At 38.2% G+C, this 14,579-nt stretch overlaps 1 protein-coding gene across 44 annotated transcripts in view; it reads right to left on the reverse strand.

Annotated features, from left to right (window-relative positions):
- The window catches only part of ANKS1B (ankyrin repeat and sterile alpha motif domain containing 1B), a 1,028,420-nt gene that overhangs the window by 288,064 nt on the left and 725,777 nt on the right, over nt 1–14,579 (reverse strand). For all 44 annotated transcript variants that reach the window (XR_011433608.1, XR_011433612.1, XR_011433607.1 and 41 more), the window contains one exon: nt 13,529–13,627. Coding sequence is in view for 33 of the 44 variants with exons in the window: in XM_070254099.1 (XP_070110200.1) it covers nt 13,529–13,627 (99 nt within the window). In the remaining 11 variants the exon portion in view is untranslated. The remainder of the gene's footprint in view (nt 1–13,528; nt 13,628–14,579) is intronic.

Genomic DNA, 14,579 nt, shown 5'->3' on the forward strand with positions numbered 1-14,579 from the left:
CACTCGTGCCCTCAACATTGGGCACTGCAGTTGGCGATGGTGCCCACATTGGCAGGCTTCCATGGCATTGGCAGAACATTCAGTTGGCATTGGTTAAGGTGCCCTTGATGGGAAGATACTGGGCATTGTAGACAGTATCACATACATTAGCACTTTTGACACATTGGGCACCTGCAGCTATGAAGCAGACTTTGGCAGTCATTGGTAGCACATTTGGCACCCTCAGTGGGTATTAACAACACTGAGAACGCTTTTGGTAAGTCCTGGTGGCATTGTTTCAAACTTTGGTGAAAGGAGACATCAACCACAAGAAGCTAGAGTACGAGAGTCAGAAAAGGGCAGATGTCACGTGGTCAGCAAGTGGTCTGGTTAATGGCGCACATGTGACATGAGACATCCAGACCAACTCATTAGGAGGAATTTCAGTCTAGAAATTCTCAGGTGTAGAATACTCAGAGAAGGGTAAACCCATTTTGAAGCTCTGGCTAGAGTTCCCGAGACCTCCTTTTATATCTATAGTGAGCAGATAATCTAAGAACTAGTTCACTACCATCAGGGTGAGCACTGCACTCACAATAAACAATAGCTTGGCCTTTTGGAAAATGTTACTAGCCTCATAGATCACATCTTTTTTCGTCAGTTCAGAATTTTTAATTACTTCAGAGATTGAAATAACTAAGAATTTTCAGCTCTACTTGTGTAAATCTTCAGCAGAGAGTCAGCTCTTAACAATAGTTTTAGTAGTTATTATCGATTTGATTCAAAAGATTTTCTAAGTGCAAAATATAAATATAAGATCATCCTAGGTATTGTAAAAATGTAAAGGGATCTAAAGTTACTTCCTTCTAAGAATATGCAATTTCCTCGGGTATACATTTGAAATATATACAAGTATAAGAAAATAATTCAGTGCCAAAGTTTTTATAAGTTCTAGAAAAGGAAAAAACTTGAATGGGTTGGAGAAATTTGGAAAGAGTTTCTTCTGTAGTCTCGCTTGGGGTTAATATATTGGGAAGTAAGTGAATGTGTGTGTGTGCACACATGCACGTGTGTGTGAAAGTGAGCATGCACATGAAAGTAAGCAAGCATGCACAAGAGAGAGACAAAGAGAGACACAGATGGACAGAGAGAGACAGAGACAGAAAATGGATAAATATTGGCATCCATTTCTCCTTACAGTATCCAGACCTAGCAGGAACACGGGCAGTATCCTCTGTCTGGAGTGACTCCCTCAATGCCCTACTTGGCTAGGGATACTTATTAATTCTTTGAGATTCAGCTCAAGCATCCTCAATCCAGAAAACCTTCCCTGATCCCCATGTATTTAGCTCTTCCCTCCTTTTGTAGCATTTTTTTCACGTAGTTTTTGACGTTATCTGTCTCTGTCTAAAATGTAGGTAGAACTCCTTGAGGCGGAGACCAAGTCTTATCCATTTTTCCATCTTCATCTCTGAACTCAGCATAGGGCCACAATGAACTGACTGTCTGAATGGACAGATGAGTGAGAGAGTCACTGAAGAACATCTGGGCATGTGGGTATTTGCAGATATTATGCATCTGGAGTTGCCATAGCTCTCTTTCGTCTGGCTCCAATCCTACTGGGAATGCTAAAGTCTCGGGATGTAAGGTCAATTGTTACTTCGCGTCTACATCCATAGCACTTAGAAAAGTGTTCTGTTAAAAGTGCACACCAGAAATATTGATAGATGATGATATCATTGAATCCCAGAGGTGAAAGGCAGGGAAATCAATCTATTCTACACTTACTGAATTAATCTCGTGTACATTTGTGGAGAAAATTTCACATTCAAAAATTCCTATTATACATTTACCTCTTAGGATTAGAAAACTGTAAATACAATACTTTCCCACCAAGCAGTGACCTCTACATAGAAAAGGAGTTGAGAGTTAAAACTGATGATGCATTGAAGAAAAAGCTTTTAACCTGTTTGGACTCTGATTCATAAATTATAACCTTAAAAATCATGTAAAGTGTATCTATTTAGCACATATACCATCATAAATTCAAAGAACAAGTAAAGCTAAAATGTATTTTCTTTTGAAGACATGAAAGAAAGAATTTGACAGTTTCTTGAGTACTCGTTTCCTCTGATAAGAACAGTTGTTATCTGTTAACCAAAAAATAAATGAATAAATAAAGCTGAACTTTTATTTACCAAAATAGAAGATGCTGGATCATCTGTGGGAGATAATGAATATGGTCATTTTTCCAAAAGTGAAAGCATTGATAGGTTATTCGCAGAGCACAGAACTATGATACTCTGGTGATAGATGAAGTGAGGAAAGGAGTTAAGAGCATAGATTCTGGAGCTAGGCTGCCTGGTTCGAATCCTGACTCTGCAACTTGCTAACTGTGACCTTAGGAAAATTACTTAACTTTTCTGTGCCTTAGTTTCTTTATCTGTAAAATAGAGAATTAATTTTCAGATTTAAATGAGTTAACTGAGAGTTAATCTAATATTTAGAACAGTGCTTGGCACATAGGAAATTTCTATTTAAGTGTTGGCTCAGCAGTGTCTTTCCAAGCATACTCAGGAACAACTTGGAGAATATGGATTCTTATGTAGAGTGTTCACTATGGGTCTAGAGAACATAAATCATTAGATTAGAACCCAAAGTCAAAAGATGGAAATCTAAAATCTCATTGATCACCAACAAAGAAAATAACCACAAAGAAATACCATGTAATGAAAAAGTGGTTAGCTTAGGGGTGGGTTAATATTAACTCTGTCACTAGTTTGGCCTGCTCCACTGAAGCTGACTATAAGTGTCTGCTTGGGCTTGAAGTATTTGACTCATTATAGCTTGCAGGGCAAAGTGATGGATGAAATTCGTAGCTGGATTGATGGCACTGGCTGTATTTCAGAGGATGGTTATTACAAACGAGAAAAAAAATCACATATCTTTTTGCCTGAACAAGCTAAGCAAATGATTTGGGTTACTTTTTGCTTGGAGTGTCATGAGCTATCTCAAAACTCCCCACAACAAAGAAGTCTTTAAAGTGCATAAGAATGCTTTTTTGAATTCATCTTTCTCCTCCTTCAGGAACCCTCTCCTGATTCCCCAAACAGAAGAGAACTTCCCTTCCACCTAACATCCAAAGCTTGTATTTTTACTTCTGTTATAGCTCATTCATGCTCTGCTTTGTATTAAAATCATTTGGATATTGGTTGACTTCCTCTGCTAGACTGTAATCTCCTTGAAGGCAGGTACTGTGCAATTGCATCTTTTTTCTCCTTGCACTGTGTCTGAGACATAAGTAGATGCTCAACGCATTTGCAGACATAAAGTGCTATTGATCAAAACCAAGAAATATAGCCAAATTATACTCAACTATTAAACTAGCACTTAATTTAATTGTACCACTAAGGTAAGGGAAAATGGCTCATTCAAAATGGTGCATATGTGTTTTCAGAGCTTTTGTGTAAATTTACATAGTTCTGTTTTTCTATGAAATCAGATTGCCTTTAGTAATTTAGCGGAACTGCACGGTCAAGGTTTGACCACACAGGTTCTCAGTTCACTTCCATGCCATTGTATGCCACATTTACTGAGACTTGGCTGTTCAAAGTCTTCTTCATTTCCACTCCTCTCCCACTTTCCACTGGGTGCTGGGAACTGATTACACTATCTCCAAGAGATGCAATCAGGAAGCCCTCTCAGTATTATGCTTATTCATCTAATTTCTTAGATAGGAAGGCCCTCATTTTGATTTTAAAGACTTTCTCTCCTAGCTCTTGATGGGTTAAACAATAATCCTAAATGTATCAAAAATAATTAATTTAGTGGATGATAATGAGATTTGAAGGTTTTGCCCTTTTGTTATCTAGAAAATGAATAATCTGCCCTGTGAGAAACACACTAGTAAGAATGGAAAGCTCACCGTGCAAGGCAGTCACGGGTGTTTTTAGTCACAGCCTTATATCAGGAACTGAGTCTCCTTCTGTTACTTTTTGGCCCCAGGCAAGAGCAATGGCAAAATTTCATTGAGTTTTGTTAATTTAGTGAGCATTTATTAAACACATGTAAGCAGTTATAATTAATATTAATTTAGTCCTCCTAATGCCAGGCACTTCATATGAATTTTAAATTTATAACTCATAATAACCTAATGTGGTAGGTTCCACCATCGTCTCCATTTTACAGATGAGAAAACTGAGGATTATAGAATTTGAGTAACTTGCCTACGTGATACCAGTAGTAGGTGAATAAACTAGGATTAAATTAGGTTAAACTACAAGCTCAAGAGAGTTCATTTTTGCAAAATTCCAAGTTTCTTAAAGATGACTTATCTGGATTATTAGCTTACTCATCTCAATATCTCCTTAGCATCCTTACTGTATTTTGCAGTATAGTGTTTAGACAATACAGTGAGGTAGCAGAGAATTTCAGTCCGCCTGGGTGTGAATCCTAGTTTATCCACCTAAAATAGCATTGGTACATCCTCATTACCCTCTGTCTATTGTTTTGCTTAATATTTCTCCATAGCACTTATCATTACCTGAAATTACATATTTTTATTTCTTTTTGTCTACATCTGCCACTAGAATATAAGCTGCAACCTTATACATTTTGTTTCCTAACATCAAATCCTCAGCATCTAGAAGAGGGCCTGGCATGGGGTAGGTATTTCATAAAATATCTATTGAATAAATAAATAAAAGGAGATTTATTTTGCTTATTACTTATGCCTAGAGTAGTAATTTTCAGAAATAATTAATGGCAGGAAGGAACTTCACGTTTTTCTTGGTTTACCTTCACTCTTCTTTTTAAAAATTTATTTAATAAATACAATTATAGTGCATACATTGTGCCAGCCTCCATTTTAAGTGCTTCGCAAATATGGACTCATTTAATTCTCACAACACCCCTGTGGGGTAGGTAAAATCAAACTCAAGGAGTCTGGCACATGCCCAATCACTACACCATGCTGATTCCTGGTTTAATCCTTTAAAAATGTCATCTCCATGGAGTTTAGTGCTCTAAAGATGCATCTTGACTCTCTCCTAGAGAGCACCCTTCTATCTTGCCCATCTTCCCTTCCTCTCTACCAGACTAAAGAAGAAAATAGATTATTTTAGTTATTTTACTTTATGTCATTATGCTTTTCCTTCTTTGAACCAGCAATAGCTACTGTAAGTGAAGCTTCTCTAAGGCCACCTTCAAGGATAAACAAGTGGTTTGACCCCCAGTGGTCACTGGACAACTGACATGGTCTATGTCTGCCTTTCTTCTTTTCCATGTCTGTCTCCTTCCTGCTTTTATAGGGCTTTTGGATTCCTGGAATCGTCCTTCCCTTCCAACCTTCAGAAGGGAGTTTAGCGGTCTATGGATGTTTCAAAAATTGCCTTCTAAGCCTGAAACTTAAAAGGAAGCTCAATTTTATGAGCAATTCCTTTTCTTGTGTTTAGTCATTTGGATCTTTCCTATCCTTTTACAGTTTCCTCTCACAAATACACATGCATCCTCAGACTGGGTCTCTTATATAGCACAGTATTCACTCAGGAGGCAATTATCATGAGCACGGACACCTGGGATTTAGGTCCAGCTCTGTCACTAAGAAACAATCCGCCTCAGGTAAAGTCATTTAATATGACCCAGACTTGTTTTCCTCACCTGTGTAATGACACAGTTGAGAAGTTGAGCTGGATATTTTAAAGTCCTTTGCAGTTCTAAATTGTGATTTTTTGGGGAAGAATTTCATTAAGGAAGAGAAAGTGCTCAGATATCTCAATTCCTTTACTCTTACTACTGATTGCTGTATCACTCCAAGGGAGCCAGTGTTCTTTATTAAATGAAGGTGAACTTCTCAAAGTTGAAGGATGACAGCTGCTGGGGATGGCAATAGATCAGAAGCTATTTACTTGCAGAATTCCTCCCCTCTTTCTCCGTAAATATCAAGGGAGATAATGAGTAAAAAATGATATTTCAGCTCTCTGGTCTACGTAACAAATGATTCCAAGATAAACTCATTTAAAATAAAACATTTAAAAATCTTCTCTCTTTAGCTTAGGAAGAATGCAGCAGCGATCTTTCTTTCTTAAACTGCATAGCAATCTTGGAATAGAGCATCAGTAGTACATTAGGACTGCACCACTCTCACACCTCGCAGTTCTTTGGATATCTATCCAGCCCAGTTATAGCCATTGTATACTTTGTATGTACTGGGCTTTGTCACTTCAAAGGGCCCAAAGAACTTTATAAACACAAGCCATTCCTTCTGCCAATGTACCCCTGAAGAACAGACTTGTAATTGGTCTCCACTTATAAACAGAAAGCGTGAGACATGAAGTAGGAGGTCACTCTAGGAAAATGCAGGCCACCAGACTTGCCAGGCTAAGGAATAATAAGAAAGATCTGAATGACTTGCTGTCATTTCAAAATTCATATACTCCAAATTACCTAACTTTTTTTTTTTACCTTAAGATCAATTGCTCTTTCTTCTTTCCCTATTCTCCAATGGCACCAACACTTCTCCTGAAAAATAAGTAATCTTTTACACTGATCTAAGTGAGTATATCTGTTTGTCCCAGAGCCATAAGACATTTACAGAATTGGATGGAGCTTGAAAGGACTCTAGGAACACCACAGCCTGTCTCACCAAGGACCAGACCTATAAAAAGTAGAAAATCCTAAGCCCTTAGTTAGACTGTGGGTCCAGTTGTGTATTAACTTGAGGTTAGGGCCCCCATGCTAATGTTGTATATACGTGTATGGGATTTTGTTTGAGGGTATATCTTTAACTGGATGTTCTCAGGGTGGTAGGACAACATTGGGTGGCATGAAAATTTAAGATACCAGCTGGTGAAAAGAAAGAAATGCAAGTAAAAAGAATGAGGGTAGGTGGAGAGTGAGTGATGGCATGGGAGAATGAAAAGTAACCCTGTCAAAAGTTACCATGAGATCATTGGTGTCTGTAGCCTACATTTTGCTATTGCCCTTCTGAAAAATAGCAAAGAATTAGGAATGAGTTTCTATCATTTTTCTAAGTGACAGGGAAATAAGACTGAACCTTCCTTTCTAGACTTTTAAAGAAATTACATTGGTTGTACACTTTTCCCCTAAAGCTTGCACACATCTTCATCAACCATCAAGGCTAGAATTACCAAACATCTGAATTTAAGGACACTGAAAGAACTAAAGTCTTTAAGAGCCTAGTCTTGGACAGGGAGCCAAATTGAGATAACGTCACATTCATAATACTCCTTTTGAACTCTGAAATAATCTATGAAGCCATTGTATTAAGACTCATTTCTGGAGAGACTCTCTTCCTCTATGACATTGGGGTAGCCAAGTGACAACTATAACCAAATCAGGTTCTTAATGCTTTGTTTTCTTAATAAAATTTTTGGAAACAAAACCAACATTTGGAGGGGGGGCAGGGTTTGTGCTCTCCAGTTTGCCATAGTTTCCACCACTGCATATTGTCTTGCCTTTAAAAGTATTTGAGTTCTCAATCCCTGCCAGTGTATCTCCATATCCCTGCTCACAAGCTTTTTTTGGTCAGCTGTTGCCTTTATCTATTGGCGCTCATCAGGCCTAAAGTTAAATAGTCCCTTTTAGTTTCCAGCTTTGCTAATTTTTTAAAAACATGTTTTCTTTGCTAACATCCTTAAAGTCTTGTCCAGTAGGCTTTGACCAATTCACTTCTCTATTAGCGAAGGAAATATGCTCCTTTTGGTATTGAGGAACCAGCGAAGAATGAACCTGGTTTTAAAATTTGTAATGTTTTGTGGGATTACTGATTTGTGTGTATCACTTACATCAGTGGTGTTCAGATCATGAAGTGTGTATGTGCAATTGGTAAATCGCCGAGGTCTCAAGTTTGGGTATGATTGTATCATATCACACTATATTATACCTAACCCTATGGACCAGAGACATGTGCCTCTTTTTCGAGTGGTGATTGCAAATGTGGTTTCTAAGTCATCTAATTATGAATATCACAGTTTCATTAAGATGGCCCATGAAAATAAAAGAAGCCTTTTGTTGTTGTTGTTGATGGTTTATTCCATTTTAACCACAAATGTAGACATGGAAGTTAGACTGTAAAGTGGAACATTATAAAGTATATCTGCAGACTTCTCAGGTGGCACCCAATGATCCCACCTCCTGGTATTCACACCATTGTGTAAACACCTCCTCTAGTATGTGGGCTGAATCTAGTGACTTGACTCTAATGAATAGAACACAGCAAAAGGATGAGATGTTACAAACACTGTGACTTTCATTTTGCTAGCCTGTTCTTGTCCTCTCACTTGCTTGTGCTGTTGAAACGAGATGTCTGTTGAGAGGAGCTTTGTGGTGGGGCCCACATGACGAGTAACTGAGAGAGGTCTTCAGCCAACAGCTTGTGAAGCACTGAGGCCTCAGTCCCAAGACCCCCAGGAAGGAAATCCTGCTACAATCACGTGAGAGAGGTAGGAAGTGGGTACTTCCCAGTTGAGTCTTGAGATAACTGTAGCCTTGTGGGAGACCCAGAGTGAGAGGATCCAGCTAAGCTGCTCCAGGATTCCTGATCCACAGATACTGTGAGATAATAAATGCTGTTTTTATATGCTGCTAAGATTTGGGGTAATTTGTTATATAGCAATACATAAATAATGCAGAATCTTGGTTTTTTTATTGGGACAACAGATAACTGTTTGGTTTTTTAAACTAAAATCTCAAATGGAGGATGGGAAAGGGAGTAATTTAATCCAATCAGAGGTGTTCAGTGCCATTTGGTGAAAAAAACAATTGAAACTATATACCCCAACAAATGTTGGTTAAATTGAACCGAACTTAGAAATAAAGGGCAGGTAAAATGCAGGTGAGAGTAGAGAAGAGTAGCAATGAACAAAACAACGAATACCAGAAACTATACTATGATCAAGAGTCCTATGATAACAATATTTACTAGTCATCAAATATTTTTGAGTTTGAGTTGTGAGGAACTCCAACATCTAACTGAGGAGAATGAGCCAGCAAGGAGAGAGAGCATCTGAGAGGCAGGAAGATGACCAGGTATCGTGGAGGTCAAAAGAAGATGGTGTTGACAGTTGACAAGAGTACCAGCACCTACTGAAGCCAAAGTAAGGTGAGGGTGGAAAGGGGCTTGTGGGATTTCTGCTCTACTGGTTACTGGTAACCTGAGCACTGGCTGTGTGGGGTAGTAGCAGAGGAACTAGTTAAGCCCAAGTAGGTTTAAAAATGAGTTGGAGCAAAAGAAGCAGGGATAGTGAGTGTAGACAACTACTAAACAAATCTACAAGATATTATAAAAACAGGAAAATATTAGAAAAGGAAATATTGAAAAAGAAGTTAGCATGTGAGATAAAAGTTGCTGTGTGCTAAAACATTTTTTCAATTCAGGGTGACAAATATTAAGAGAGCAGATACAAAATGCACCTTGATACAAGTCCTGCAAACCTTTAAAATGAAAATCCTTTGCATCCCTGACCTCCAGGTGTTATATTGTCAAAGGACAAAAGACATTGTACCCTTTTAAAAGGACTTTAGAGGATTATCCAAAGAGTTGGCCACATGGAATTCTTACCTGGGAAAAGGTAAATTATGTGTTGCAAGTAAGTAATCAGATAATTTCCCTGTGTCTAGGGGACAGAAAAAGTCCAATATGCTTACAGTTTCTAGGCGAGTACAAAATAAGCCATCTTCTCTTGGAACTTTTGGTATATTTCCTTTCTTAAAAAGAGAAAAGGGTAAAATTTGATCTTTATAAATGCTGAGAAACTTTTAGACCTAAGGAAAGACTGAGTTGGGGTTGGTGAGTGAAGTGGATGGTGGGTGAAAATGGATAATTAAGCTTTGCTACTAAAGGTCAAGCATTGCAAAAGACAGAGGGAAAGAATAGATCAAAGAGAGGAATTAATATGATTACCGTCCTAAAGTTGTCTACACTTAGAGTATATTGAATGTATTCTACGTGTTCAATGTATCAAATGTACTTGAGAACATGCAGACCTTTGCATTGGTGAATATTTTAATATTAAAAAGGGCATATTACAGAAAAACTATTCTCTCAAAGGAATAAACTTTTGTCTTTGAAACTTGAAATTACAAATACAAATAAAGCATGAAAAACATGCTTTGAAGCGTGCTAAAAAATCAAAATTGCACTTAGCAAACCACCTTTTCTCTGTTTAGGAACAATCTCATCAATTCCAAAACACAATATGTTAATTAAAGGATCTCAGGTAGCAATCATGGAATATTTTTCATGACAGATGAAGAACACCAATATTCTGAAGACCAAAATTGCATAAACAAAATGAAGAGACATTTTGACCATTTTCTGGCAGTCCAAAGTTAGAGGGAATGCAAATGAATGTGCTGGGAGTAAAATTACACTATTAACCATCTGAAGTTTGGGCTCATTATCTAAGAAGGCAAAGCATCAATTTGTAGCATTATAACATTCTGTTTGTGCTGCTGAACACGTGTTTGGATGTTTTTATATATTCTCTACTCATTTGATGCCTAGTAAGCACTTTTGCATCAGCCTCTTGATAGAAGTCTAATTTTATATTGTTTCTATTATATTGTCTTCTCTAATGGGAATGATATTCTGTATTAAAAATAAACACTCCATTTATTAAACAAATAATTCTGAGTTCAGGTTCTTTTATTTCTCATTATCATGTGATAATGTACACAATTGTAGATACATCTTAAAATTGAGGTACTTTTTCATTAAAAAAATTATATTCCAACAACATGAGAAAAATATTCATTCATTGAGTCACTCATTCCTTTCATTCTTTTAATGTGCATGTATTGAGTTAAGCACATCGGGAAATTCAAGGATGGTATGACAATGTCTCTGCCATCGGGATTCTTATAGCGTACAAATGGTAAAATATTATTAGTACCTTCAGACAGAACAAGCAAAGGGCCATCAAATCTCAGAGGAAAGGGAAAGCAGTATATTCCTTCATTATTTTTTGGATATATAAAATATATATACTTTATATATCCTTCAAATATTTTCTGACTACCTATAATGTAATTGGCACTGTTCTAGGGACTGTGTATATAAAAGTGAACAAGACAGTCAAGGTCCCTGAGCTCATGGACCTTGCATCCTGGGGGAGAGATGGAAAACAAGGAAGAAATCAAACAAATAAATAAAATGACTTCAGGTAGCCATAATTGCTATGAAGACTGAAACAGGACAATACAAAGGATAGTGACAGTGGGCGAAGGGTGTGAATTTGAGGTCACGAAGGCCTCTGTGAGAGATGACAGCTGAGTGGAGATTTGATGGCGTATAGGAGCAAGTGTACGACCATCTGAAGAAAATGCTTTCCAGGCGGAGACCAGTATGGAAAGGCCTTGAGGTAAAAATGAGCTTGGCATGTTCTGGAACAAAAAGAAAGCACATGACTAGAGTGTAGGAGAAGGGGAGAGTGAGAGATGAGGTCACAGAGGTGGGAAGGGGCCAGATCCTATTGACTTTTGTAGCCCATGATAAAGATATTATTCTGGGTGAGAAGGGAATCCAGCGGAGATTTTAAGCAGGGTGTGGCATGATTTGATTTACATTTTAGAAGGATCTTCTGAATGCTGTGTGGAAATCCAATTGTGGAGTAGTAGAAAAGGCAACTAGGACAGAGATTAGGCATCTATGAATCATCCAGACAAGAGATGATCGATGAGAAATGACTCAAGTAGTCTAACCTAGAGATGACAGATTAGAATCCAGTGTGGTAGTCCTGTTAGAGGTGGTTGGTTTAGATTAAGGTGATAATTATCAAGGAGATGCGAAGTGGTTCCACTTTAGGGGAAGTTTCACAAACTTCCCCTAGGGGAAGTGATGTGAAACTATTTGAGTTGAACTTTAAATGATGGGCATCATTGTGACAAAGGGGCAATCATTCATTCATTTACTGGGTGCCTACCATGAGCTGGGCCCTAGTTAGGTGTTGGAGGTATAGCAGGGCAGAAGTCCTTGCAGAGAATGAGGAGAAAACTTGCTGAAGAAGTAATATCTTAAGTAAAGATACAAAAGTAGTGAGGTGAATAATATGCTTATAAGAATTACTTCTAGAATTAGTTCTAAGGATGCTTTATTCCTTTCCTTTTAGTGTAGAAAATCATATGATTAAACTTCTTTATATACTTGACTCTCTTTGAATTTGCAAGAGTTAAGTTTCTATCAGCAGAAACTCAGTTCACTGACAGTTGGCAAATTTCATCAGATCACTTCCTTAGAAACAGTGGTTAATATTTATCTTTCTCATCCTGAGAAGGAGAAATTATAGCCTCTTTAGAAAGGAAAAGTGCAGAAGAGAATATGAAACACACAATAAGTTCATATATCTAGGTGCAACTACTACTGTTCATCTGCTACCTTGCCTCCAATCTTGCCCCCCGAATCTTTTCCCCACTGGATGACCCAATTTCAAATTTCCCTCCTTCTAATTCCTATTGTATACTGCCTCCAGAATTAACTGGCTGAAAGCAGTACAGTGGTGTCCATTCTCCAGTGCCTACAGAACAAATTTCAAATTCCTTAGCCTGACACTAACTGACCCAGCCTACTTTTTCAGCTTTACTTCTGTCCACACTCTCCACTCTCTAATTGTTTGAATCACATAGGAATTTTTCTTCCATTCTTAAAAATTATTTTTAAAATTGTGAAGTAACAAAACATAAAATTTATCACTTGAGCCATTTTTAAGTGTATGGTTATTGGCATTAAGTACATTCACATTGTTGTGCGAATCCTGTTGGATTTTAAATCACACAGTATCACTAGTTCCCTAGTGCCTGGATTGTACCTGTATTTATATGGTTCCTCCTGGCCCCTGAAATGCCTTTCCCTTTCCTTACTAGTTAAAATCCTATGTATCTTGAAGACCAGTGCTCAGATCCTACTTCCTGCTTTAGGATCCTATGAAGCCTTATCTGGAAACAGAAGGTCAACTCTGTTGCTAGGTAACATACTGCTTACAGCTAAAGTGACACCTGGTTGGCAAATTGCATTTGCCTTGGGAGGATTTATACATGAACTATAAACACCTGATGGGGATGTGATACTTTGGACTTCCCTGAGTGATGACGCTTATAATTAGGCAGGTCCCTTGTCCCTGGAGACTGAATCTATGGAGTTGTTACAAGAGATACTGCCTCTTATGGGGCATGAGGCTTCCAAATCCAGGAACATCCTGCACCCATACAATATTGATATTATCTTGCACCCGAGGTGTCACCTGAGGGGCCTGGACTGATGTTTGTACGGATAAGGACTCCTGCTGAAGAGAAACTCTAACGCTGCCCTGTTGACCAGTGGTGTTTCCTGTATTATATCCTCCTAGCTAGGTAAATCTAAAGGTGAGTATGGTCTATAGCAGTCTTGTGAGTCTGAATGTTTAGTTGGACCTCAGAAGACCTGCTTTTGGAAGTTACATAAATATGCAGAAAAGTCCTAAATACTAATATTTGTACTCTGGACTTAAAACCGCTGAGACTGAACTTAGGGCTAGGGTAATAAAGCATTGCTTACCTTTGGAAGGAGCTGGATTGCCTGTAGAATTCTTTGTCTGTGCCCAGAATTTAGGATTCCAATTTCCAACAAATCCTGATCTTCCATTACATTGCTTCCCTGAAACAAAACCAGAAATGCTACATGTTAAATCAGGCATTTTTGCTATGTGTAAAGAATGTTTTACTTAATATAGAGAAAAATAACCAACAAGCGATCTGATTTTTATAAACAAAACCATGGAGTCATTCTTCCATGAGGGCCAGGGCAGAGTTGAAGGCTCTGGGAAAGCTTCCTTCCCCTCACATACACTCTCCTGGCTTACTATTCATGGTTGGATTATCTGCATTGGGGACTTATTCCTGTGACTTCAAACTCTGCTCCTGTAAAAATGTAAATGCTTCTAGGAAGAGTTGCCATTTAGCATCATCAGTGACCTATGTGTAGATGTGAATGAATCAACTAGGGGTTTTTTTTCCCCCTAAAATCAGATGTTGAGAGAAGGACTGATACAAAAATTGAAGTATACTAGGCAGGTTAAAAGTGAGGATTAATAGTTAATCTTAAATATTGAATGCCAGTCATCTAATCAAGATGTGGGGATAGAACAGGGAATAAGATGCAGGTCCCTGGCCACAGCTGTCTTTATTCCTTCCACCCCAGCAATGGAAGCAGATTGTTCAAAGGCAGTGAGAATGCAGAGAGTGTGCTATGGTGGTGACACATGCCTGGGAGCCCAGAGGGGATCTGGGCTATGTTCTCAGAGGAGATGATGTCTAATCGGATATCTGAAGGCTAGGTAGGATTTAGCACTCAAAAGAGGAAGGACTAAGGAGAAATTATGTGCAATGTCCTGTGGCTAAGAAAGAACATAGTGTACTTGGAAGCACCACATTCTGGGATAAAGTGGAGAGAGGAGGAAAGGTAAGGCTGGAAAATTAAGCAGAAGCCAGACTATACAGACATTGTATGCCACGCTGAGGAAGTTAGACTTCATTCTGACCATAATGGGAAGCCACAGACAGATTTTAAGAAAAGAAGTTACACGATGAAATTCCAAATTTAGAAAGAT

This window comes from Equus caballus, chromosome 28, assembly GCF_041296265.1.
Source record: "Equus caballus isolate H_3958 breed thoroughbred chromosome 28, TB-T2T, whole genome shotgun sequence".
Classification (NCBI taxonomy): Eukaryota; Metazoa; Chordata; class Mammalia; order Perissodactyla; family Equidae; genus Equus; species Equus caballus.